The sequence below is a fragment of the Phascolarctos cinereus genome, unplaced genomic scaffold, assembly GCF_003287225.1.
Source record: "Phascolarctos cinereus isolate Bilbo 61053 unplaced genomic scaffold, phaCin_HiC Scaffold_726;HRSCAF=1367, whole genome shotgun sequence".
NCBI classification, from domain to species: Eukaryota; Metazoa; Chordata; class Mammalia; order Diprotodontia; family Phascolarctidae; genus Phascolarctos; species Phascolarctos cinereus.
In genome coordinates this window covers 370,439,329-370,466,196 of record NW_027556098.1, presented here as the reverse complement: position 1 = coordinate 370,466,196, position 26,868 = coordinate 370,439,329, and the positions used below count along the sequence as shown (strand labels likewise).

The 26,868-nt window shown below is 50.3% G+C and overlaps 2 protein-coding genes across 16 annotated transcripts in view; one reads left to right on the top strand and one right to left on the bottom strand.

Moving 5' to 3' along the window:
* The window catches only part of EPB41 (erythrocyte membrane protein band 4.1), a 184,065-nt gene extending 166,762 nt beyond the window's left edge, over window positions 1-17,303 (top strand). For 13 of the 15 annotated variants that reach the window (XM_020983325.2, XM_078145526.1, XM_020983327.2 and 10 more), the window contains 4 exons: window positions 4,256-4,357; window positions 8,010-8,090; window positions 12,522-12,625; window positions 14,060-17,303. In XM_020983325.2, the coding sequence (XP_020838984.1) occupies window positions 4,256-4,357; window positions 8,010-8,090; window positions 12,522-12,620 (282 nt within the window). In that variant the 3' untranslated portion in view covers window positions 12,621-12,625; window positions 14,060-17,303. The remainder of the gene's footprint in view (window positions 1-4,255; window positions 4,358-8,009; window positions 8,091-12,521; window positions 12,626-14,059) is intronic. The other 2 variants (XM_020983330.2, XM_020983339.2) reach the window with 1 other exon arrangement.
* Window positions 17,304-17,992: 689 nt separating this feature from the next.
* On the bottom strand, window positions 17,993-22,141 carry TMEM200B (transmembrane protein 200B). The gene is made up of 2 exons (XM_020983348.2): window positions 22,022-22,141; window positions 17,993-19,034 (listed from the first exon to the last, which is right to left on the bottom strand). Exon 2 carries the CDS (start codon window positions 19,012-19,014, stop codon window positions 18,088-18,090), a length of 927 nt encoding a protein of 308 aa, XP_020839007.1. The 5' UTR covers window positions 19,015-19,034; window positions 22,022-22,141; the 3' UTR covers window positions 17,993-18,087.
* Window positions 22,142-26,868: the final 4,727 nt, after the last annotated feature.

Below are 26,868 nucleotides of genomic sequence, written 5' to 3'. Positions count from 1 at the left end.
GTTGTACACAATAACAGCCACGTTGTATGATGACCAACTTTGATAGACTTAGCTCTTCTCAGCAATGCAAGGATCTAAGACAATTCCAAGACTCATGATAGAAAATGATATCCATATCCAGAGAAAGAATTGTGGAGTCTGAATGCAGATGGAAGCATACTGTTTTCTTTCTTTTTTATTTCTTTCTCATGATTTTTCCCTTTTGTTCTGAATCTTCTTTCAGAATATGACTAATATGGAAATGTGTGTAATATAATTGTACATGTATAGCATGTACAGATTACAGGCCCGTCTTGGGGAGAGGGAAAGGGAGGGAGGGGGAAAATTTTAGAACTCAAAATTTTATAAAAGTGAATGTTGAAAACTAAAAATAAATAAATTTTTAATAAGAAGCAAGTTCTTAAAAAGTCTACTAGCCTTAATTTTATTTTCTCTAAATTGGGTCATTATTCTTGGAACTAGTAGGTGCCCTTACAGCCTCGCCTGGGGAGTTAGGGTGCAGTTTGGTGGCACCTTGGAAAAGGGGTAAAGGAAAGGAGGCTGCTGCCCATGGGGCAGGTACAGACAGGGAAGAAACCAGAACATCGTCATTCCCACTTCTGCATTTTGCAGGGACATGACAAGAAGGTGAGGGGACATGGAGGAGGAACTTGTAAGCCGTATAAGAGCACTCTGCCCCAGAGCTTTTATCTCCCTGGCCAATGAGTGCTTAAGTACCCAAGTTCAGGAGCTTCGTTAGGTGCAAGGGATACAGAGAGAGTGAAAAACAGCGCTGCCCTCGAGGAGTTTACATGCTTCTTACTTGGGGCTGGGATACTGTGTAAACAGAAGTGTATGGGTGATAATTGTATTAGGGAGAGAGCACTGACCACAGGAGGTTGAGCAGTTTTCCTCAGGAAGTAGGGCCTGAAGTGAGTCTAGAATGAAGCAGAAATGCAGAAGAGAGTATTGTAGGAAGGGGGCCTCTTAGGCAGTCACAGAAGCAGGAGCTGGAGGACCAAGGTGCATGAAAGCAAGTAGAACAATTCCGCTGGAACGTGGAGAGTGAAAGGGGACTGAGCCTCACCTCTTTCCTCAGGGGCACTATAAGCGTCCCCTCCCAACCCAAGCACCCAGGTTCACTATCTTGAATTGATATTTGTCTCTTCTCTCCCTCAGCTTTTTCCACATCTAATTCATTGATAAGTCCTATCAGCCTTTTTTTCCAGTTTGTCATAGGCTCACTTCTTCCTTCCTGCTTCCAAAACCATCAAGTTATAAGCTTGGAAAGGTAGGCTAGAGCCAAGCTAAGGCATCAGTATTTTTTTCCTAAAAGCAGTGGCAGTAGGGAACCACTGAAAGTACTTGAGGAGAGGAGTGATGTGGTCAGACTTGTGCTAAAGGAAGATTGCTTTGGTAGCTGTGTGGAGAGGTCGGAAAGAGACTGGAAGTTGTGTGGGCCTGCTTAGGAGGCTTCGGCCATATTTCACTTTAGGAATGAGGAGGGCCTGAACTAGCATAGTGACCAAGGAAAGGGGTATGAGATGGGTGAAGAAGGTAGAATTGGTCAGACTTGACAACCAATGGAATATGGGGGAGAATTAAGGATGACTTCAAGGTTAAGAACCTAGATGATGAAAAGGATTGTGGTGTCTGCAGCAGAAAAATCAAAATTTTGGGGGAAAAGAGGATGAGTTTCACATATAAAATGTTTTGTTTGAGGAAAATGTTAGGGTACTGGCAAGTGACCACCCCATAGCTCTGTGGCTGGCTTAGATCGGGGGCCAAGCCAGCAGACTGGGATCCAGGAAGGTTGGCGCTTTGGAGTCATGCTCTAGCCTGCCTCTTCTCCCCACCCCCTGTCCAGTCAGTTGTCAGGTTTTACTGATTCTGTCTCCCCAACACCTGTTGCATTCATTGCCATCTCTCCACTGGTAGGTTCATCGCCATTGTTCAGGCCCTCATCATAGCTCGCCTAGATTTTGCAGCAGCCTCTCCCTGCTTCAGGTCTCTTTCCTCTCTCTGCCATTCTACATGCAGCTGCTAAAGTGTATTCCTAAAGCACAGGTTTGATCATGTCACTCACCTGGGCTGGAATCCCACCTTGGACACTTAAGAGCTTTGCAACCCTGGACTAGTCACTTAACCCCTGCCAGTCTCCTCAGATGATCCCCTCTACAACGAGGAAGAGGCTGGACTTGAGGACACTAAGGGCCCTTCCGGCTTTAAAACTATCACCCTAGATCCCTGTTCACATAAACTCTTAGAGTTCTCTCTTACCTCTAGGATCAAATGCAAACTCCTTTGTCATTTAAAATTCTCCACAGCCTTACTTCAACCCTCCTGCCCAGTGGTATTATGCATTACTTGAAACAGTCTTCAGCCTGTTCAGCTGAGACAGCTTTCTCTTGCCATTCTTCATGTCCCACATTCTGTCTCCCATCTCTAGCTCTGCATGCCCAGAACGTGCTCATTCTTCATTTCTGCTTCCTAGAATCCCTAGTTCTTTCAATGCTCTGCTGTAATGCCATCTCCCCCAAAATGACATTGTATTTCTTTTGTATATACTAATTATAAACGTGTATGTATTTGCAGACACAAATGAGATAATCATTGTAAAGTGCTTGCGCTGGCACATGGCAGGTTCTATATCAATGTTAGCTAGTATTATAGGCATGCATATTGTCTCGCCCAACACAATGAGAGTTACTTGAGTGCAGGGTCTGTGGTTCCTTGCTCCGCTAGGTACTTGGGCTGGTAAAGAACTACCCCCCTTCCCATCCAGTCCTTTGTCTCACTTTCTGCTGTTTCCCAGCATTCCCATCAAAGAAGGGGGTCATTCAGTGGTGGCATTCCCTTCCCTGTTCAGGGGCATCACTGTGCGCCCTTTCTTCCTACAGAAGATTGGAGGTCCTCAGTCCAGATAGCCCCAATAGAGAGACTGAACCACAGGCAGTGTCCGAGCTGAATAGATCCCAGTGACTCCACAGAATCACAGACTATCAAAGTTAGAAGGAACTTTAGAAACCATCGAATCCAAAGCATGCCTGAAAAATAATCCACATGCAACACATCCCCGAAGCGGCTGAAAACCTCTGGGGATGGGGCTAGAAGGTGGGCCATCTCACCTTTTTACAGCCCCAAGAGCGAGGGAGGTTTTCCTGATTTAGAAGCTTCAGTGTGCCTCTGAGACCCACTGCTCCTAGTTCTGCCCTCTGAAGCCAGGCACAGGAAGTCTTAATTCCTCTTCGCATATTTAATCTGTTAGGTCTTCACCATTTTTCTCCTTTTCCTTTACTTTCCCCTCCCCTCCCCTTTCCTCCTCTCCTCTCCCCTCTCCTCCTCTCTTCTCCTTTCCTTTTCCTTTCCTTTCACCTCCCCTCCTCTCCTTTTCTTCTTCTTTCCCCTCCTTTCCTCTTCCCTCCCTCCTCTCCTCTCCTCTCCCTCTCTTCTTCCCTCTTCTCTTCTCCTTTTCCTCTCCTCTCCCCTCCTTCCCCTTCTCTTTTCTCCTCTCCTCTCCTTTCCTTTCCTCTCCCCTTTCCTCCTCTTCTATCCACTCCTATCCTTTCCTTACTTCATCTTCCAGACTATTCTGTAATCAATGAGTAGATCCGTTAACTATGGGAAACCGAGAAACTATAATAACACTCCCTGCCCTCAGGGAATTTCTTTCTAATGAGGGAGACTACCTGTCCATACCACATGCCTCCAGATGAAAGGCAGCTCCTTGCTTTTGTCTTCATAAAAGTTTAACTTTGTAGGAAAGATGCCTTGTCAGCCCTTCTTCTTTAAGTGAATTGGTTGAATTTCCCTCATTTCATTGTTAGGAACTTGGTCAATAAGGGTAGAAGCAATACAAAGTACATAGATGTGCTATGAGATGTGGATTCCTTCTCTATAACACCTAGGCTCCATCAGATGTTTCTTCTCTGTTTCTAGTGGTTTTCTGCCTCTCTCAGGATGGTCCCATGCCCGTGCAACCAGGCCATGGGACTCCAGTGGTGTTGGCCATCAGCCAGGGGCACATCCCAGCCCATGTTCAGGGGGCCTCTACCTTATGTTGCCACTGCCTCCTTAGCCACTGAGGGAATCCAACCTTTCCTTACTCAGGCTGACTTTGTCAGAGGGACTGATAGTCAAAGGTTTATTTTATAGGACTTAGGTTATTATTTTAAAATGTGCAACTGAGCTGAGGGAGCAGCAGATGCTCTGTCTCCGTAGGCCTGTCATCTTACCCACTGAGATGCTTAATGACAGTATATGGTTCTCCCTGCAGACCGAGGAGGGCAATGGTGACTTAGACCCTGGTGTCCTGCTGACAGCTCAGACCATTACATCAGAGACCACCAGCAGCACCACCACAACTCAGATTACCAAGGTAATGTACTGTTGTAGAAAGGGAGGCTGGTACCTGCTGGGCTGCTGAATTGACTGCTTTCTTCCCCAGAACACCTTGGCCGGGGCAAGAGTGTGGAGCCCCAGCTTGTCTCCCAAGCCGAATTACTCCAAACTCTCCGCTTCCTGCCTAGAAGTTGAGTACTGATCTGTATAATAGCAGATTAAGTGTCCTGTGGGGAAAGGTAGGAGACACTGAGAGATCCCTTCCTAGTGGCCCCAAAGAGATGGTATGATATAATTTTCTAAAGTGTTTGATATGTAATAAAAAAAAAGCCATGTCCAAGTCCCAGCTACAAAGCTTATTTTGAGAAAATCACATCTTCTCTTGGTCTTAGTTTCCTCAGCTATAAAATGGAGATAATAATAATTTCATTACTTACCCTGGACATTGGTTATGAGAAAAGCGCTTTTGTTAGCCAGAAAGCACTATCAGTGTCAAATATTTATTAATCGTTGCAGTGCCTGACACTGGGGATACAAGTCCAAAGAATGAAACAATTCCCACTCAAAATGAACTTATATTTTAGTGAGAGACAAATATATAGAAAAATATGAACATTATAAATGTCAAGTTAAATATGTATACACACACACACACACACACACACACAAAGTAGTTAAATGCAAGGTAGTTTCAGAGGAAGGAGGGTACTAGCAGTTGGTGGGTCAGAAAAGGCTCCTTGAAGACGATGGTGTCTAAGCTGAACGTTCAGTGAAGAGAAGGAGTCTGTGTGGCAAAGCGAGTAGGAAGTGCTCTCCAGGCATGAGGAACAGCCAGAGGGTGGTGAGAGAAGAACCAAGGGAAGCCAGTTTGGCTGGAGCTCAGCAGGGAGGATGGGGAGTAATGTCCTGTGAGGCTCCAGGGGGAGTGTGGGACTTCCAGAGTTAAACAGAGTACTTATGGTATATTCTAGAGGTTCTAGGAAGCCACTGGAGTAGGCTGAGAAGGGAAGGTCACATAGCCAGGTCTTCACTGAAGGCAAGTGACTTTGGCAGCAGGTTATAGAATAGACTAGAATGGGAAAGAGACTTGAAGGCAGGAGGCAAGAGGTGATGAGGACCTGAAATAAGATGGCAGCTCTGTGAGTGGGGAGAAGATGTTGGAAGTGAGAGATGTTGTCTAGGTAGAAATGGCAAGAGCTGGCAGGTGATGGGATGAGCAAGGCTGAGGAGGATGCCGAGATTAGGAACCTGAGGCACTGGAAGAATAATGGGGCCCCCATCAGAAACAGGAAAGTTGGGAAGAAGGGAGCTCTTAATATTCTTTGTCCACTTTAGTTACTGATTTGTTGAATTGCCCGTCAGGTTCTTTGTGGACTGACTGGGAAAGGCAGCAGTTGAGGCATCATAGTGTAAGAGAAGGAATACTGAATTGGGAGTCCTAGAAGCCACAGGTCTTGGTCCTAGCGGTGTGACCTCGATCCTTGGAACCCCAGTTTACTCAACATATGCAAAGACTCGATGAACTCAAAGGCTCCTTCTGACTCTACCATTTTCTGGGTTAGCCACAGGGGAAGTGTGAAGCAGAAATTTCAGAGCTAGGACTTGAAGGTGGAAGTGGGAATTCTGTGGGAAATTCAAAGTCATAAGGCCATTTTAAAGATATCTCCCTGATTGCAACCACCACTTGTACCCAACTTTCTACATTCAACAAATAGCAAAGGACGTTGGGTATGGATAAGTTCTGTGATCTCTGTCCCAGGTGAGGCAGTGGCACTCCACTGGCACAGCTGCCATCTTAGTTCAGGCCCTCCTCACCTCTTGCCTGGATTGTTTGCCACAGCCTCCTAAGTGGCCTTCCTAATTCAAGCCTCTTCCTCATTCCAGTCTACTCTACAACCTGCTGCCAAGAGGGGGAGGCTATTTGATGTGGGTCAGGCTTCAAAAAACATACTTGTTGAGGTAGGAATGCCCAACCCTGTGTCCCTGTGAGAGCTTGGGGCTTCTTAGGTAGGGTAGCGCCCTGCCCTACTCCTGAATTTTCAGCGGGGAGGTGCCTGAGAAGAGCCCTGTTCGGTGCTGATCTCTGGTGCAAGGAAGTAGAGGTGTTAGGAGAGCATCATCGTAACAATACATCCCACTTGGTCTGGCTGTCCCTGAGAACAGTGAACGCAGAGCCAGTCCCTCTTTGTCTGGGCTCCTTGATTCCCCTCCCAGACTTCTGTAAAGAGAGACAGTGCCAAAGACCAGTGACCCAGGGACAAGGAGAGCTTGGAACAGCAAAGTGGGGAGAGGAGAGATAAGGCCAGCTAGATGGGTGGGGCAGTAATGACCGCGAGCAGGGAGGAGACTGACCTGTCCACCTGTTACTTTACTTGTCTTTGCTCTGCCAGCAAGAATGATTTTTGGAACAGAAATGAAAAAGCAAGTAAGGATTATTAGGGAGCACTATATCTTTGGACCCTGAGAAAACTAGCAGATGTGATACTGAGCTGCTCCCCAGTGACCTCATCATTTGAACCTGCACCTCTCAGAAGAACACTTCGAATGACAGATCCTGTGTGCCAAGCACTGGGCAAGAGGCCATCAGTCCCAAATGAAGCAGGAGCCCTGTGGCTCCCTTCTGTTCCCCATTGGGGTGACTCCTCCGGGGCCCCCACTGTGTTCTGTGGAGTTGTGTCCCCCCCCCCAGATCAGGAAGTGCCTCGCTTGTATTCCCCTGCTCAAATGGCATTTGGCCCTGGGCTTAAGGAATGCTTTTCATTAATGCATTTAGTGTTCAGCTCTCTGACGTTGCATCTGGGTGAGAACTTGGACTCCATCACTCCCCATGTTGGGCTTAGTTGCTTAAAGATTCTGAGCTTCAATTTCATCATCTTTAAAATGAGAATGATTGTATTTGTCTGTAATGGTATTGTAAGACAGTCTTGCACAATCTGCCTAACAGGATGGTAGTGAGTAGTGCTTTGTTCTGCATAAGTATGAGCTATTGTTTTCTTTTCCTGTTGTCCCTCTAAACTCAAACCAAAATATGTAGAAAGAAGAAAGTGTTGGGGCTAGAGTCAGGAAAGAGACCTGCATTCAAATCTTGCTTCAGACACTTATTAGCTGTGTGACTCTGGGAAAATCATGTCACTATCATCTGCCTCAGTTTTCTCATCTGTGAAATGGAGATAATAAAAATCCCTGCCTTTGAGGGTTTCTATGAGGATGAAGTAAGATAATAAATGTAAAGAAGCACTTTGCAAACCTTGAAGCAATCCAGATTCCCCTGATTCTGAGGCCAGCTCTCCATGCGCTAAGACATGCTGCCTCTCTACCTCCTTCCTTTTACAGTGAAGGCAGCTGAGCCCCAGAGAGGGGAAGTGATTTGACTGAGGTCTGGGACGAGAACTCGGGGGTTCCAACTCCAAGTCCAGGGCTCTTGACACTCCTCCTGCTGCCTCTTCTATAGTAGCTTTCCTTAATCACTGAAACTGAGAAAAGAACATGAGTGAAAAAAGGAAAAGGACTTTTGTATTGAAGACTTCAAGGGTCCAAAGAGCTATAGTTATATGATCATTGTAACAGTTCCAAACAAGATCTGGGAGAAAAGGATAAAAAATACAGACTCAGACACTAAGCAGTGCAGATTTAAAATTTCCCTCTTTGGCATCGAAAGTCCCCTAATAACCATTTCCCTTTGATTTTAGACCGTGAAAGGTGGGATCTCAGAGACCCGAATTGAAAAAAGAATTGTGATCACAGGAGATGCTGACGTTGATCATGATCAGGTAGGCGTGGTAACAGACCAGCGGGTGGAGCACCTACTGTATGCTGGCCACTGTGCTAACCTCTACAGAAGGAAAAAGACAGTCCATCCCCAGGAGGATCTTACACTCTCAGGGAAGGCTTGATTGAGCGCCTGCTTTGTACTCAGCCACTGCTGTGCGCATTGGGGCACACAAGGACAGAAAACATAGGCCCTGTTCTAAAGGACTAATGTAGCTGGCCAGTCTTCCCCCACCCCCCGACTCCTGTCACTTATTAGTTTGGTGAAAGTGCATTAGGCAGAACAAAGCTAGAGGAAGAACATTTAGTTCCATGAGCATGCTGCTTATGCACTCTCGGTAAGCCTTATGATGGTGGAAAATTGGCATTCAGGAAGTTAACACTGCTGCTGTTTGTTAAGGCAATATTGTGTGAAGTGTGCTTGTGCTTATTGTGCGTTTGTGCTCACGAAACATAATGAGTACGCTATAGTGGAAAAAGTACCAAGAGGAATTGGAGAGGATTTTCGTCTTGCCTCTGTCTCTAAGTCATTGTGACCTTGTGTTACTGGGCCTTGGTTTCCTCTTTTGTAAAACAAAGGACGTAGATGGACTGTCTCTTGGGTCCCTTCCAGCTCTGACATGTGACTTGCTCGCTTTGGGCAACTAGGGACTAAGATGTCAGAATTAGTATTCCTGATTCTCAGCTAACTGTAGAATCTGGAGAGAAAGAGAGTGAAGGAGCTGCATATTTGTGCCTTCGGTGTCATCAGCAGGGTCACCAAATCTGTAATTCCACATCCTTTCTTTCTTAGGGATGCTGTGATCCAGAAAATCTTTTAAATTAAAAAACAAAAACAAAAACCCAAAAAACCCCTGCACAGCCGGGCTGGAAGCAGGTTTGAAACAGAAAGCTGAGCACACGTGATTGAAAGGGCCCAGAAACGCACACAGAGAACTTTGCCCGTTGCTCCTGAAGAGTCTGGGGAGCTATCACGCCATTCTTCCTCTTTCAGTCACTGGGAAGCAGCAGTCCAGCAGTGAAAGGGCGCTGGGGCTGGGCACACCACTCCTCTTCCGGGCCTCTGATTGTAGCAAATATTTCTTTTGTATTGAGACAAAATCGACTTCCCTGTAACTTGTGCCCACGGGCCTCAGTCTGCCCTCTGGAGCTAAGCAACACAGAGCTAACCTGCCTTCCGTGAAGTAGCTAGTTGTGCTGTGTGAGGATAGCAGCCTTTCCCCAGACCCCACCAGACCTCTGCTCCATGTTGAACAGCTCCATTCACCCCGCTTAGTCTTCATGGAATGTGGTTTTAAGAACTATCGGCTTCTCAAACAGAAAAATAACCCTACTCTTAATACCTTCCAGCTTTCTCATCTATTTCCTAAAATGTGCTGCCTAGAACTGGACACTGTATCCTATCGTACCTACTGTGTGTCCAATCTCATGCTTGTCCTAATGCCCTGGGAGATCAATAAGAAGCCTTTCCCAATTCCTCTTCATGCTAGTTCCTTCCCTCTGTTGATTATTTCCTATTTATCGTGTGTGTGTGTGTGTGTGTGTGTGTGTGTGTGTGTGTGTCTGTCTGTCTTGTAGGTACATAGTTGTTTGCAGGTTGTCTCTCTGTCAGATTATGAGCTCCTCAAGGGCAGGGTCTCTCTCTCTTACTAGATGTCTGCCTTAATCAGTGTCTCAAATTCAGTATAAACAAAATGGAATCCATGTTTTCCCCAAAATTGCCACTTCTCCAAATCTTATTTCTGTGGAGATCACTCCTGCCCTCTTCCTAGTCACCAAACTCAGTACTTGGGAGTTAACAACCCGCATCTCCCAGATCTGTCTCCTCTCCGTTCTCCAGGCCACGACCCCAGTTCAGACCTTGGTCATCTCATTCTTGTGTTGTTATAGTAGCCTCTTCATTCAGCACTTGCTTCAAACCTCTTTTCCCTCTCTAACTCATCCTCCTAATAGCTGCCAGAATAACCTGGCACATCTGGCCCTGTTCCTCCTCTATTCACAAGCCTTACTGGTTCCCTGTTGCCCAAAGAGTTATAAAACTGTGTACACTCATTGACCCAGCAATACCACTATTAGGCCTCTTTCCCAAGGTGATCAGGGAAAAATGAAAAGAACCTATATGTTCTAAAATATTTATAGCAGCCCTCTTTGTGGTAGCAAAGAACTGGAAATTGAGGGGATGCCCATCTATTGGGGAATGGCTAAACAAGTTGTGGTATGTAGTTGTGACAGAATACTACTGTGCTGTAAGAAATGATGAGCTGGTACAGTTTACAAAAACATGCAAAGATTTGCATGAAATAATGAAGAATGAAATGAGCAGAACCAAGAGAACGCTGTGTATAATAACAAGTGATACTGTTCAAAAAATAACTGAACAAATAAGCTATTCTGAGTAATATGAACACGTAAATTAACTACAGAGGACTTGGGAAGGAAGATGCTGTCCACCTCCAGAAAAAGAACTAATATATGGAATTATGTACTGTATAGTTCAAATGATGGTCTTCTCTAATGTGGGGTTGGGAGGAAGAGAGGGAGACAATTTGGGACTTAAAATTTAACCCAAAAATTTTTTTTAAAAAAATAAGCTAGGGGAAATAAAAGACTCCGTTCAAGTCCCATCTTCTGCAGGAGGCCCTTCCCTAGTTGCTGGGGCCTTTCCCTCTGAGATTACCTTCTATCTCCCCTGTACATATCTTGTAAGTGTCTGATAATTTGATGTTGTCTCCTCATTATGTCTTTACCATTTTATCTCCTGTTTTTGTCTTTCTTGCTGGTCTTCTAGTAAACACTTAATAAATACTTATTGGCTTACTGACTGGGAGTTCCACTCCTCTGCAAATGCAGCTTCATGCATTTGCATCCACTCTTCACCTCTGCCTCTCAGAATCCTTATCTGCCTCCGTGGGCCAGCTCATAAGCCACTGAGTCAGTCTTTCTGTTCCTCTAGTTGTGAATGTTCTCTGCTTCCACCAAGTTACCTTGTACTTAGCCATGTATGTGTTGTATTCCCTAGTAGAATATAAGCTCCTTGAGAGCTACGGAGGAATCTGGAGCTTGCCCCCTTAAGTCATATTCCCCCCTCCCCCCCGTTTCTCTCTACATTAACCTCTCTTTACCTAATGGACTTTCCTCTCCTGCCCATGGGTTTGCTTGTGTCTATCTCCACTGCATCTCTTACATTCATCCCACTCATATGACTCCCCTAGCTGGGCCCTCATCACCTCTAACCCAAATTATTATAATGGCATCCTAAGTGGTCTTCGTGCTTCCAGTCTGTCTCTCTTTCTGTCTCTTTCTCTGAATCCTTCCCTCACTTCTCCCTTCTCTCTCTCACCAAGCCTTCTTTCATGCATCCACTAAAATAATCTTATTAAAGCACAAGTCTGACCATGTCACTTCCCCCCTAAAAATCTTCAATTGCTCCCTATTGCCTCAAAGATAAACCACAAACTTGGTCTGCTGGCTCCTACAGTTTGGTTCCAAATTACCTTTCTAGCCTTTGTTGTGATTACTCTTTGTACTCCACATTCTTGCCCAAATGGACAACTGGGTGTTCTCTTTGTTTGGCATGCCATCTCCCACCGCCATTCCTTTGTATAGGCTATCTCTGTGCCTAGAATACTCGGAAAATGCCTAGCTTCTTTCAAGGTTTAGCTTAGGTGCTGCCCCCTATAGAAAGTCTCCCTGTCCCCCCAATCCCCTCAGTTGTTAGTTCTCTCTCTGTTCTCAAGTCATCTTTTATTTGCTTCTCTGTGTTTGCTTATCTTTGTTTTCTTCTGTAGCTTCTGGTAGCTGTTCTGATCTGATCTCCCCTCCTCTTCATATGGCCGGGCTCTTTCCATTAGGTTTCCTTCTTCCTATGCTTCTCTTCCCCTCCTGCTCAGTTGGCTCCTGCTCCAGCAGACCACCTGTGCACCGCATGTTTTCCTCATTCTGCTGCCCCACGTCTGAGTGAAAAAGGATTTCACAGGTCATCTAATCCAGTTCATACCTGAGTAGGAATCACCTGTGCAGTATTCCTAACAAGTTATTGTCCAACCTTGTCTTAAAATCTCACTTGCTCCCTGCTGCAGCCTCTTCCACTTTTGAGCTGTTAATGCAGCCTTCTTCCCTTTAGACTCACATCTTCTATAAATCCTCTCAGAAGCATCTGGCAAGCAAGGAAGGGCCCCCTCTGCTTTCCCTCCCCACCCCTCAAAGCAACTGGATCTTGCCACTTGTTACTGTCATCTAGCCTGGAGCTGAACTTTCATCTCCTCTGCCATAATCAGGTTGGATTGGCATCCACGCTGCCCTGGACTTATTGGGCCTTCAGGGGAGAAGAAGGGGTTGACTATAGCATAAAGATGCTCTTGTAAATCCATTTTCTTCCCTTGTAAACTGGCCCAGCTGCTTTCTTTTTTAATTACTTCAACTCTCTTTCTTAGGTCCTTGTGCAGGCAATCAAAGAAGCCAAGGAGCAGCACCCTGACATGTCAGTGACCAAGGTTGTTGTCCATCAGGAGACTGAGATAGCTGAGGAGTAACTCAGGTAAGGTGTTCCTGAGGAATCTCCACTGTATCACTTAGGAAGACTGGACTTAACTTTTGCCTAGTGGTGTTCATTACCGCTGTCTAACAGCAGTAGTCTCTGACCAGCATGGATAAGCCAGCTGGGACATCAGGAGGTGAAGACAAAAGTTAGTGTGGATAAATGAAGGGGGGATGGGCTAGGATAGGGAGCCATCATATGTTTAACTCCAACTTCAGAGGCTTGAAGTCAGATTTGAATCTCCTCTGCCTTCCTCTCCTGGAATAGTCAAAAGAACACTGTCTCAGGAGACTGGGTTCCAGCTGTGACTGTGAAACATATTTGCCATGTGACCTTGGAAAAGTCATGAGCTTCAGGTTAGCATCTTATAAGTGAAATCATAGATAGAAAGCCCCTTGCCAACTTAAAATGCTAGAGAAATCTGAACTATTATCATTCTTGTCTGTGCAGTGGGGATGGTGGACTGCTGATTTTATAGGATGGTTCTCTAACAAACTCTAGAAATTCAAGTTGAGGACCTTACAGACAAGTGAGAATCTGTCAAATACTGCCCTTTTAGCTCTTTTAAAGATCTGGAATTTTCATGGACTTCATGCTCACAGAGTCCAGTCCAGCATGGTAGCCAAGGAAACCAAGCTAAGCTTGGGTTCCATGATGAGGAACATGGTGCCCAGAGGGAGGAAGGCAGTGGACTTCCAGCATGCCCTGGCCATGCCACACCTGGGAAAGTGTGTTCAATTCTGGGTCCCACATCTTAGGAAGAACACGAACAATTTGGAGGGTGTCCAGGAAAGGGTAACCATAGAAGGATCGGGGTTCTGTTCTAGAATTTAAGGGCTGTCACATGGAAGGGGCACAAGGCTTGGTCTGTTGGCTCCAATGGCAGAGCCAGAATCCATGCATTGATGCTGCAGAAAGGTAGATTTAGGTTTAATGTGTAAGGAAGATCTTCTCACAGGTAAGCTGTCTGAAGCTTATTTTAGTCCCAAGAGGCAGTGGGCTGAATCTTTACTAAAGAGCCCCCAAAGAAAGCTGGAGGCCACATGTTGCGTATATTGTCCAGGGGTTCTTAGTCTTTTCTCTGTCATGGTTCCTTTTGGCAGTTGGGTGAAGTCTATGGACCCCTTTTTCTCAGAATAATGTTTTTAAATAATTGAAGGAAATGCTAAATTTTAGTTACAGGATAGCAAAAATAAAGATGTAATATTTTCCATATCCAAGTTCATAGACTGCTTGGGAATCCATGGAGCCCAGATTAAGAACTGTTAGACTGGATGACCTCTGAGTTCTGAGATTCTGTGATTTTAGCCCCAAAATTTGCCTCTTCTAACCTAATGCGCTTGTAAGTCAAAACCTAGCCTTAGGACAAGAGCAGTAAGCTAAGTTGGCTTTCTCCATATTCTCTCTTAGATCTGCCTTTCTTTTTTCCTCCAGGAATCTCACCCCACACCTTTTCCAGTCTTGGAGAAAACTAACAGAACAATAAGGAAACTTCCTGCAGCATTCAGGCTTTGGACTTTCAAGATTTTTCTAAAATCACTGAAAATTCATCTTCCTTTGAATTTGGAGTTAATGACGTGGGATTCTTCTAGATGCCACTGAGCCTTTGCCATAGCTTTTTCTAGATTGTGATGTCAGAAACTGCCCAGCTTTTTACTCTATGGACTGTTTTTTAGCTAAGCGGTGGTGATTTTTTTCAGGGTGGCTTGCACTCTTCACTTTTTCATACCTGTTTCTGACCCCAGGCACTGACCATTCCATGGGCTTTGCCACCTCGCAAGAACCTCATCCACTGTGCTGGAGGAGAAAGCCAGGTTATTTGGTCTCTGTTCTTTGTTGTACCCTCATGGTGACAGACATGGCTACAAAAACCAACTCTTCCCCTTCTGGAGCCAATGAGTCCTTTTCATCTGCCTGATTGAAGCCTGGGGTAGTAGAGGCATCTCCCCAGTGCCTGATTGGAAGGGTGTTCCTCTGTGAGTAATGGGCAGAGCGCCAAACGCACACCGTAACAGGCAGAGACTGCGGCTGCGAATGTAGTGTTTTTCTCTCTAACACTCTTTTTTTTTTTCAAAAAGCTATTTCAGTAGCTGTTTGGAGCAAAGAAACTGGAACTTCAAATATATGATACTGTGAATTCTCAAGCACATTCATGGAACTGTCACCCACCTCCTTAACCTTTTGGTCCCTTCAGAAATAGCCTTTCCCCTCCCTCTCCCAATACAGTAGATCAAACTTTATGGACAGTAGTCTCAAGACAACAGCTGCTGACCCCCCAAGTGGACTGTGCAACATCCACCCAGCAAGCACAATCAGCAGAAGCGAAGCATCAAAACGTCCTTGTTCTACCTAACGGCTTCAAGGAGAGACTAAGGGGGGCTTAATGAGGTGTGAGAGGAAGGCTCTGTTTCTGACCACTCGATGCTCCCAAGTACGACAGTGCTGAGATTGGCTTTGAACTGTCGGATTCTGCCAAGAAGCCTTCCTGAGGCAGCTTCACTGATCTAGAAGTATCAGAGTAGCCAGACCTGGCTGCTTCTCTTCTCCCCACTAGGGCCTACCCGTAGGAGTTGATCCCTAAGCCAAGGCCCTTGTGGGCCTGGGACCTTTGTCTCCTTTCCCAGGGTTGTAGCATGACCTGGGAATCAGAGCATGTCTTCCTTCCATAAGTCTTGACTATTTTCTACTTGAGTTTGAGGCTTTCTGGATTTGGTTTTGAAGTGTTAGAACTAATATCCTCAGGATTCATGATCACAGTGTTCCCCTGTGCCTGCCTCCCAGGCACCTGCCTAACCTAGCTCGGGGCTGTGGCCTACAATTGAGGATTTTCTCTCACAGTGACTGGTCTTCCCATTGGCCTTCCTCTTTAGTCCCAAACATATCTTCCTGAGCCCTACCCTGGAAGGAGCAAGGGCTTCCTAGAATGAGGACAAGGTGAGCTGCAAGGGGGAGGCAAGAAAGTCAGCAGTTTGTCCAAGCCACAGAGTGGCATCACGCAGCTCACTCATGTCAGCACCCTCCCCTCAGGCTGCCATTCTGTGGCCTCCCTCCCCCAGAGCTTGTAAACCAGGAGTGGTGCCACAGCAGGCCATGAGCGCCCACTTACTTTGGAATCGATCCCAGCTGGGGGAAAAGAGTGGACCTCGGTGAGCTATCGGCTGAAGTGGTATCCCCTTTGGGAAGGCAGGGCCCCCGCCCACCTGCTGCTTTAGTCACAAAGACCAACCCAGAATGGAGCCAGTGAAAACACAGCCCCCAGTCAAAAAGGCATACCATGAGCCATGGTATATAGCAGCAAAGCCCACAATTCCCAAGAGGAAGCTGATCACTCACAGAAGGGGGGCGAGGCTCAGACAAGCATTTGTCACATAGGGAACCAGGCCAGAGGGAGTGGAAGGCTCATTGTAAGCCCATCACCATCAGGAGGGAAAATACCACAAAGCATCTCTTTCTATGGAGGAGAAGCCAGCAGTATTATCTTCACATATGAAGGATACAGCAAAGAGTTGAGAATATCATGAAACGTGCCAGTGGAGCCCAGAAAGTTTGGTGTAAGGCTACATTTTTTGGCAAGAGTGAGGACTGAGGTTTACTGAAAAGTTGTCCCAGAGCAGAGTGACGTGACTTTTAAAGCATGAACATGGTTGAGCCGAGTCCTCATCCCAACTTCATCCCTCCTTGACTCATACAAACCAAGCCCCAGAGAAATTAAATGGATCATCTGTTGTCGCACAGCTAGTGAGTGGTGGCTCCATCACCTGGCTCAGAAGGGGCTCACTCACTAGCTGTGTGGCCTTAGTCAAACATTTTTCTCCCGTGGTCCTGTTCCCTCCTTCAAGCATAGTGGGGGTCATTTGGCCTGCAATATTCCCTGCCCCACAGCCTCTCTCTTCTCTCCTCCCCTTGACTTTAACCCGGCAGGAGATGTTGAGACTATTTGGATTTTTCTCTGCCTATCGTATTTTACATGTGAAAAGAACCAGATGCAAAGGAGATGGTGGGCTGCCCTGCCAGGGCACCAAGGGCAGGAGAAATATATAGGGCAAGATCAGAAATCCTCCCAGGCTTAGGGACTTGGCAGGAACTTGACCAAAGCGACTCAGACACACCACAGACAACTTTCTCTACAGTTTTATTCTCTTCCACCTCAAGATGAGACTGCTGGGATGGCTGTCTCACAGCTCGCCCTGTCATCCCTAGCTGCGGGCTGTCCTGAGCTTCTGTTACAGCATCTCAGGCCCACTCAGTATCCAGTACAGTGGGACATGGGGGAGAGCAGGAGAGGAGAGACTTGGGGAGTCCAAGCCTCCCACCCCAGCAGTGACTGGTCTTCTCACTCCAGAACCTTTTCCACCAATTTGGTCCCCAATCTAGATTTCTTTCTACAAATCAGTTTCAAGTGTATTATTTTAGCTGCAAAGAAAAAAAATGAAGGTCTGTAAATTTAAAAAAATCCTCACAATTATGTATTGTATCGAATAGCTGTTTACATTTTTTGATGAACTAGGAGCTATGGCAGCAGAATCAAACTGGGAAAATCCTTAGGTTAAATTAGGTGATGATCAGATCTGCTGTTTGGGACTTTGGTAGTGAGAGGGCAGGGGAGGTTGTGGTAGTGTTTAGCTATACTGGGTTGGTCTTGCTGCTTGTATTACTTTTTCAATAAATTTCAAACAAAGACGTGGTCTGCTTATTTCCTATACTGAATCATGGGAAGGGCACCCAAATCTGGCCCTTGTTCTGGGTCCTGGTGCCTACCCTGCCAAGAAGACAGCTTCCAAGTGAGTGGTAAAGGCTTTCTGAGAATCAGCCACTATCCCAGGCCAACTGGAACTGAGCCCCTGGGCAACCCAGGTGGTGCTTCCTTAAGGGTTGGGGGGACTGGGGCCTGTGGGGCTATTGCAGTCCTAGAGGAATAAACTGGAGGTGGGGTGGGTAACCTGAGGAAAAGACTTGGGATCTTTGCCCTGGGCCTGTTTCCCCAAAGCACATCAGTCCTCTGCAAAGATAGAGGCAGGAGGCGCCCCAACTCAACCTATGGACTCCTCGGTCCCGGCAATAACCACTGAACTGCAGTGCATTTTATCCATTCTCCCCGTTCCCCCCACCCTCGTTCAAATGTCATCACAGGGCTCTCTGGGTGGCTTGGGAAGGCAGCTTTGCAGATCAAAGGTCAGCGGAGGGCTGGGGCCCCTTCCCGAAATTCATCCTCCACGTATTACTACAGGCCTGGAGCAGGAAGAGCTGGTTGGGCTCCGGGCTCTCTCCTCTCCGAGTCAGATCCAGGGGAGACTGGGTCGAGGAGAACAACGATCGATGGAAGCCCTGGGACGAGCTCAAGGTCTAGATGCCAGCTCCGGTGTCTGGAAGATGCTCTGCGATGGCATCCGAACGCCTCTGAACTACTCTCACCACGTTGTTGCACACACTGCAGTCTTTTAGAAGTATGTGCCTGGAGCTCTTCAGACTCGGGCCCCTAAGTCCCCACCGCCATCCAGTTTGGTATAACCGCCCAGGCTGAGCAGGTCCAGGCGGGGCCAGCTGCGATGTGCGCGATCGTGGCCGGGCGGGGTTCCAAGCAGCACCCCTCCTCGCCCCAAGTCCAGAGATTTGGAGTGCCCTGCAAGAACCTGCGGCTGCACGGCGATGACCACGTGTCCCAGCCTGCCCCGCGGGCTCCAGGGTGGGGAGGGCTCCCCCCGCGGCCCTGGGGCTCTCAGCGACCACCTGGTGAGTGGCGGGGCGGGCAGGGCCGGGCGGAGGCTCGGGGGCTCCGAATGCAGGCTCCGCACGGACGGGACTGGGGAAGCGCCCCGACGGGGCGAGAAGTCTCTTCTCTCGGGCTGCCAGGCCCCTCCAGGCGGCAAGGCAGTCCTGATGCCGCTGTCCCAGGCAGGGCTGTCGGGGGGTCGCAGTGCCTGTGCCCGAAGTGCCCCTTGGCGGAGCCGTCGGGTCTCCAAGTCGCGATTTTCGTAGAGTAGCGTGTTGGCGCAGATGAAGATGAAGAGGCCCACGCCCATGACCACAGGTCCCAGGAGCCTCAGCTTCTCGGAGGGGCCCGAGAGACGGCCCGACCGTCGTATCTCTGCCGGCGCCGAGGTGTTGGCCGCCCGGGCCCCCGGCGTCCCCGCGCGGTGGGGCCAGTAACCTGCCACGGCCACAGCCATGCCCACCAGCACCACGAGCGCCCCCAGCACCGCGAAGGCCCCCGACGGCGAGCGCAGCCGCAGCCGAGCCCGTAGCCCCAACAGCTCGGGCTGGGAGCAGCGGCGGCGGCCCAGGCGCCGGCGGCGGCCCAGGCGGCGGAGGGCTCGGGCTGGGGCCGAGGGCAGACTCGGGGACTCTGGGCTCTGTGCCTCCCCGCGGGCTCCGGGGCTCCCCGCCGTCATCGTCCTGTAGTCAGAGTGCTCTGCGGAGGGAGAAGGAGTGTCAGCCGACGGGGCCCGGAGCCCGGACGCCCGGGTTCCGCGACCTGGCCCCAGAGCCTCAGTCTCTCTGGGGATGAGCCCTGGTCGGATGGGATGCTGCTCTCAGGGCCCGCTTGGAGATCCCTTCCCGGCGCCCCCGGATTCTCCGGGGCCGCAGGCGGGGAGCCGCCCCCGCTCGGGTTTTCCGCAGCGAAGCTCCGAGCCAGGGAGACGCGGCGGGAGCCAGAGTTGGCCGGGTCGGCGGAGAGGCTGAGGGCAGTGGGGCCGCAACAAGCCCTCCGCCCCATCCGGAGGCTCCCGGGGGCCAGGGCCAGGTTGGGCCGCCTCCGGCCGCCCCTTACTCAACCCCACCCCCAGCCCCCGATTCCTTGCTTGGGCTGCGCTGGGGCAGGGGCCCGAGGTGTCCGCAGCAGCAGATTCTCTACGGGTGAGTACGGCCCCGCCTCCCCTACCCCCCCACCCTCCCCCCACCTCCAGCGCACGTGGCTCCTGGGACCCACGGGAGGGAGAACTTTGGGGGCTCTCCATCTCACCCCCTATACCGGCAAACCTTGTTGGCCAGTGCAAGGGCCCGCATATCTCCATTCCGGGAGGGGTGGGGTGGAAGGGGGGGGCGGTGTATATTTAGGAGGACCAGTCACTATGATCTCCCCCACCCCCAGCCTCCTTCCAAACCAATACTCAGTCAGAACTAAAGCTGGATGGAGTAGGAGACATCCAGGTTAGAGCTTTACACAGCTCTAACTCAGTTACATAAAGAGAGAAGCTGAAGACTTAAGAAGAGAAATCTCTACAAATTCAGGGGTCTGTAAGGTAGGATACCCCCCTCCTTCCCACCGAGGAGGCAATGAGATAGTTAAGATGAGCAGAGGAAGCCCCGCTTGCTCCTGGGCTGGAGCTTGGCTTGGAAAACAACCATCTCTGTGTGTGAGTGAGTGTGAGTACTATGGAAAAACTGCAGGGGAAGGGAGGAAGGGGAAGGGAACGAGAACCCGGACTGAGCGCCGAAGCCTTGGGAGGGGGGGAGAAATGGCTGAGGGGACCTTGGTGCCAGCCCAGCTTAGCTCCTCCCTGGGATGCCTCTTCTTCCCCTCCTCCCTCCCTCCCCCCCGTCTTCGGGATACTTCCCCACATTGCAGTGTTTCCAATTCAGGCTCCTTCTCGATGAATCATCCCCCCTCTTCCTGCCTCCCTGGCCTCCTTTCCTCCACTCCTCATCACCCCCACCCACACCAGCCCTCAGGCTTCACGGTTGTCCCTCCTGCCTGATCCCTCTCCCCCTCATCCCCCTATCATAGACTACCCCCATCCTGCCACTGACAGCTGTCATCTCTGGTAGATTCAGCACTGCCCTCCAGAGCACATTTCAAACTAGGGAGAAAGCATACTGAGGTGGGAGTAGGGGTAGGGAATAGCCCCATTCCTGTCCTCCTGGGTCCTGCTGCATTGGGGGGCAGGAAGGAGTGTGAGGAGAGAACTGAGGGGGTCTAGGAGAACCAGGGGGAACCTGGGTCTTGTGCTCACCACCACCAGTTAAGAGCTGATATCTTTCTGGGCTACAAGGGCTGATGTCTCTTCCTGAGTGCAGTGGGCTAGGTGTCCAAAAGGATCATATCCTTGTTTATGAAAACCTCTTTTCTTACCACCCCTGGTAAGTGGCAGCACATATTAGTGCCTCTTGAAGATCAGTTCTTAACTTGGGGTTGGAAGCAGTGACTTCTTTACACACAGACACATACTACACACACACACACATGTCTAGAGATGTCCATGGACACTCTCCCCACCCCCCTTAAGGTGGAAAAACATAACAAATCATTATCTGTAATGAGTCTTGGTTCGTGCAGCCCCCTTTGATAGAGGAAGCTGAGGCCTGGAAAAGTGACGGCTACCCAGTGAATTAGAGGCAGAGCTATTTCCTAAACTGCTTTGTCCAGGGGTATCTCCATGGAATTACCCTACTATGAAATGACCTTCATCAAGGGTGTCATCTGTCTGGGGGTCTTCGGAGGGACAGAGACTTGGCTCTAGACCTCTTCTGATAAACTCCATGCCTCCTTCACCCCTATAAGTTCCCTTCTTGTAATGGGGAAAGAACCTCCTTCCCTCTACTTACTGTCTCTCTCTGTCTCTCTCTCTCTCTCTCCCCCTCTCTCTCCCCCCTCCCCTCCCCCCAGCCCCAGGAATGGGAGATCTTAGGAGGCGTATGCCTAGAGAGGCAGACTTCTACATGGCCTCCCAACCCAGAGGCTTGGACAGGCAGGAACCAGCGCCCACCCCTCCCCGCTTAGTCCGTCCAGCAAAGTCAGGGTAGACAGTGGGAAACACTGAGAGGTGAAAGTGAGAGACAGTAAGGAATGGTGCTCTCCTCTTCTGTCTCCCTGCTCTTGGGGTGAGGGGGCGGGTGCAGAGGCCGTAGGGTTGGCTAGGTGTCCTCCGCCTACAGTCCGGGCCCTCCCTTCAGCTCAGCCGACGTGGGCGGGACCCCAGTTTGCCCAAAATCAGCCCGGAATAATAACATGTGGATCCAAGAGTCCGAGACACTCGGGAAAGTTGGCAGAGACACCCCCGAGGGTGAACCTGGCAGGGCCCGGCCAAGCAGAGCTCGGAGCGGGGGGCACTGGAACCCAGGCGGGGTCGTGGACTTCTCCGGGCGCTGGAGGGGGAGGAGAGGCGATGGCTGGGGCCAGGCTGGGATGGGCCGGAGTCGAGGGAAAGGGGCAAAGTTTGACAAAGAGCTGGGAAGTTTGGGAAGTCCGGAGGCTGGGGGGCTGGCGGCCGCTCCCTGGGCCTCGGCTTCTGGATGGCTTCCTGACCCGGGTTCCCCTACATGCGCGGGGCGCTGCCATCTGAGAGTGGGATGGGGGAGACGTAAAGGGGGCCTTTATAGCCCGCCCCCGCCCGCCCCCGCCCGCCGCCGCACGGAGGCCCCACACGGCCTCCCTCGCCCCCGTCCGCGCCAGCTCACCTGGTCAGGCGGGCTCCTCCCGCTCGGGCCCGGTTGCCCTGGTCCCCTTCCGGCGCGGCTCCATCCCCGACTCTCGGGCCTCTCAGAACCGCTCCCCCTGCCACCCCCTGCGGTCCGTGTGCTCCGCCTCCCGTCTGCCCCGTCCCCCCAGCTCCGCCTCCGCCTCCCCACCCCCTGTCCGGGCAAACGCCGGGACCGCCGCGGCCTCGCCCCTCCTTCTCCCCAAACCTCTCAAGCTTTGCTCTGAGATAGTCCTAAGAATCTTAGTTCTACCCCCCCCATAGGGGGACCACCGGATCTCAGGACACCTTAACCTAGTCCTGAGGCTGCCAGGGTGGGAGGCGCTGGCCTGGCCGAAGGCCCCCTAATTGGGAGGATGGCGGAGCTGCGTTCAGGATTCACTCAGCTTTAGACCTGGAAAGGGGTTGGAGGGAGGGGGGCGGAGAGAGGGGGCGGCACGTCGTGGATGTGATATGAGGGCGACAGACTCCCTGGACCAGAACAGCCCTAGAGTCAGATGGGGGGAAGAATGTAGAATAGTTCTCTCCCCACCCTCATTCCCCATCTGTTGTGAAGGCAAGAGAGGTACCCCAGTGTGGGGAATGGCCTGTGATCCCCCATGTCGGACCTCCCTACATGTATATATATCTGGTCCCACACTCCTCGATCTCCAGATCCTCACCTGCCAGCCCCAATACACTCAGGGGCTCAGACTAAAGGCATGTATCTCCCGGGGCCTAACACTTTCTACCCTCCCCCAGGCCCTCAGAAATGGGGGGGGGGCGGTGGGTGGTGCAGTGGTGAGAGGGGTGCGTGGGAAGTAGGTAAGAACTATTCCTAGCACTGCTGCTGCCTCAGAGCTGCCAAGGCCTTAGCGGGGGCCCCAGGCCCAAAGAGAGGGTGCCCTGCAGTCTTAAGGAGGAAGTGGGTTTCGGAACTAAAGGTTGAGACGTTGGTCTTCTTACTGGCTGTATCCTCAAATAAGCCTGGCTGAAGGGCTATCACACTACATTCCTTCCTAAGTGGGAACCACTCAACCCTGGCCCCATCCATCTGGCCCCAGTCAACTCTGGCAAACACTGGAAACTCAGTGAGTAACATTAATGGTAGGAGCCTGTACCCTCTGCCTCCTCCCAGGCCTCAGCTGGGCCTCTCTGCCTTCTCACTACTGACCCTCTCCCTCCCTAAAGCACACCAGCCCAGCCTCTCTCATAACCGACTGGGAAACATAGGGTCGTAGCTTTAAAACTTGGGAGGAACTTAGAAATCATCTAATCCAAACACTTCATTTTACAAATGAGGAAACTGAGGCCCAGAGAGATTACATGACATGTCCAAAGATAACACTAGCAAAAGTAGAAGAGTGGAGATTTGAACTTGGATTTTTTGACTTGCAAATATGGCAATTGTTGCTGCACAAAGGGGCTTCAGTGACTCAAATCCTTTTAAAGGAAGGAAGTAAAAGCCAAAAAGGGAAACAGCTGATGATGGAGAGGGTGCCCCCATGCTGGTCTGATTCAATCTGGGAGGCTTCTTGGAGGAGGTGAGATATCAGGAGCCATTTGAATATACAGAGTTTATGAGGACTACCTCAGGCTAGCGCTGTACATTTCTACACAAACTCAATTCAATTAAACAACAAAACATTTATTAGGCACATTCTGTGTGCTGTCTGTAGAACCAGAGTATTTTCTGTAAATACATCCCGTTTCGGTCTCCAGCCCACACGCGAGCGCCAGCACACACACACTCAGATGATGGAAGAGTAAGTTAATTCAAAAGCTCTCTTGGTTGGCTTCAGAAGGGACTTCAGGTAACAGGCGTTGAGATAGATTTACTCCCCTCTCCCTTATTCCAGAGATTCCACTAGCCTAGGTCCTAATTGGTCCCCAGAGCACTGAACCGATAATGGAGGGTGAGGGACAGGTTCCAAATGTGCCCCTCCCTATGATACAGTCATGGGGCAGACTTGGAAGGGAAGGGAAGGAAGAGACCCGGTCTCAGCTCTGATTGGAGAAACTGGGCCCATAGGAAACTAGAGAGCAATAAAGAGACAGCTGGAGGGGCTAGAGAGCCCGGGTCAGAGTCAAAAGACCTGGGTTCAGGCCCCACTCTGTATACTCCCTGCCTATGTGAGACCCCAGGCTTGAGGAAGAGACTTCCTTTCTCAATGGCCCCAGGTCAGTCTCCAAATTGCCCAAAAGGTGTAAGGGCGTTTCTTCCCTTAGAGCTCCCTACAAATGAAGTCTTGAGTCTGGTCTGCACTTTATCCTATTTTCTTCCCCCCACACCTCCCACAGTAGACAACTAGAAAGAGCTGCTGTTCTAGACCAGGAGCTCTTAACGTGGGTTTCATGAAGGTTTGTGGGTTGTTTTCAGGGGGTGTGTGATCCTGAAGGAGAAAGGGAGGCTCAGGCTAGGGGTGGCAGCAGAGTGACTCTTGGGGTATCCAAGGGCTTAGGAACTAGATCTCTAATTCCCTCCTAGCTCTAAAGGATGTGCAGTGAGTTGGGGGATGAGGAGTGGGGGAGAGACAATGGGATAGGGACTGAAGACCCTTGGACCACCTCTTTTCTCTAGTTTGCTCTGTGTTGTGGGGGATCTGGGGGATGGGGCAGGGTTTCCCTTGCCCTGAGCTCTGGCCCTCTCCCCTCCTCTTCACCCCCACCCCCACTCCCATCCTCCCCGAAGCCTTCCCTTTCCTTTCTTCCTCTTCTCACTCTCTTCGCCTGTCCCGCCCCTCGGCCTCTTCCCGGGCTCTGTCCCCCTCCCCCCAATCCCGGGAGGGAGGAAGGGGAGGGGGCGCAGGAATGCAGAGGCAGCCCCGGCAGGCTCTGAGCCCAGTTTCCATGATGTGGGGCTGGGGGCGGAGAGAAGGGGGCGGGGGCTAGGGAAGAAGCTGAGCCGTGGAGGCGGGAAGCCCCAGGGCGCTTGCTGGGGACACATCCTGTCCTGCCTCTGGGGGTTGGGGACATGTCCGCCTAGAGCTTGTTTTGGAGAGGGCCACCTCACCCCAGCTGGAGAAAGTGTCCAGAGTGTGATAGGGCTGTAGAACCTTGGGCTTCAGAGGAGACAAGAGGCTGAGCCCCTGCAGAGCCCATAGATCTTCCCAGCCCTGTCTCCAAGGGTGTGGCAATTTCTGTCTAACCATAGACCAGCCTGGTGCCACTTGACCAGTCGGGGTCATTTCCACTGCTTGCCTCCCATTCCTAAAGACACCCACACTCTCTTTCAATTTGGGGGTGTGATGGATGCAGGCAATAGTGGAAAGAGGGCACTGAACAGGGAGACCTTGGCTTCTAGTCCTGCTCCCTTGTGTGACCCCTAGCAAATCAATTCACTTTTCTGGGCCTCCGATTTTTCCTCTGAGGGGCCCCTCCAGGTCTACAATGCTGTGATCCTTCTCCACCTCAAACTCAGAGAACCCAAGTATCCCAGCAGTGACCCCTTCCTCTTTTATGCAATGGTACTGGGATGGGAGGGGACTAATCCTCTGAGGAGAGGTGCTCACACCAGCCCTGGCTATTAATCAAGAACTTTACTTCCATCTTCTATAGAAAGGGCTTTGTGGGGAGTTGCCTTGAAATGGAGCTAGCAGTCAGAAGCAGGGAGGCTTAGGCTCGGGGTGAGAGCAGAGTGACTATTGGAATGTCTAAGGTAAAAGATCACCAGAAGGTGATGGGACAATGGGGAGAATCAAGGGTTGTTGCTCAGTATGCACCCCTCCCCCCACCTCATTAACAATTCAGAGGAAAGTTTTTTTTTCCTTCCAAAAGTGACTTTGGAAAGGAAGCCAGGCCCCTTGTCCCCCAGAGAGGGAGGGAAGGGAAGGGAAAGGAGGAGGGTAAGAGAACTGAGCCTGGGAGACCCAGAAAGGTTTCAATTAGCAGCTGCAGGGAATGGAAAATATTATAATGTTGTTATGTAAGTCGCCTCATTAGGTGAAGGGGGGCATGGTTCCCCAGAGCTTCAGGGATGAGAGGTGGGGGCAGAACTTTAGCTCTAAGGGGAAAGGAGATGGTGGGGCACAGGATGCTAGAGACAGGGACAGAGTTCTCAGGATGTGGGAGGGATAGAGACCAAGCCTGGGGAGGGGGGAGGAGAGATGGAAACTAACAGGGAGAGAAGACAGTAGATTTAGGGGATAGGGATAGGGACAGAGGATTCTGGGGATGGTGAATGGAGCTCAGAGGCTAGGACAGGGCACAGAGCTCAGGATGGGATTGGGGACAGAAGAGGTAGGGGTTGGGGGAGATAGGGAGTTTGGAGGATGGGAATGGGGACAGATGACTCAGGGAAGGGTGATAGAGAACTCAGGATGGGGGCCAGTGGATCAGAATAGGGAACCCACGAGGTCCCTCAGCATTGTGGGTAGAAAGATTGCCCTCTGGGGGGGGGGCTTCTATTTCTCCTTAACCAGTTGTTCTCCCACTATCACATCCTGTTCTGCCTCCCTGACCCAAGCCCCATGACACCTTCCCTCCCTCTTTCCCTCCCCTCCCCTTCACCCAAGCACTTTGCTACAAGAATTCTACACCAAGAGGAGGCAGCTCCAAGGTATAGGAACCTCCCCTGGGGTTCCAAAGGAGGAGCCATATCTGTCTGATCCATGCAGATCCTCCCCTCCTCCCCCATACACATTTTGTAGGCCAGGGGAAGGGAGTAGGAAGTGTTGGAGGAGGAGGAGAAGGGCCAGGATAGAATGATTGGATCAAGCCAAGAAAGGGATGGTGCAGCTGAAGAGAAAGCCCCAACCCAAGGGGACAGATGAGGCTCCAGGGAGACTGCCAAGAAAGGGGGAGTGGGGAGAAGAGAGGAGGCCTTTCTGTCGGAGACCAAGCAGGAAA

Bases quoted from the DNA above. Each gene is read 5' to 3' on its own strand.
- TMEM200B (XM_020983348.2), bottom strand. From the start codon at position 19,014: ATGACGGCGGGGAGCCCCGGAGCCCGCGGGGAGGCACAGAGCCCAGAG.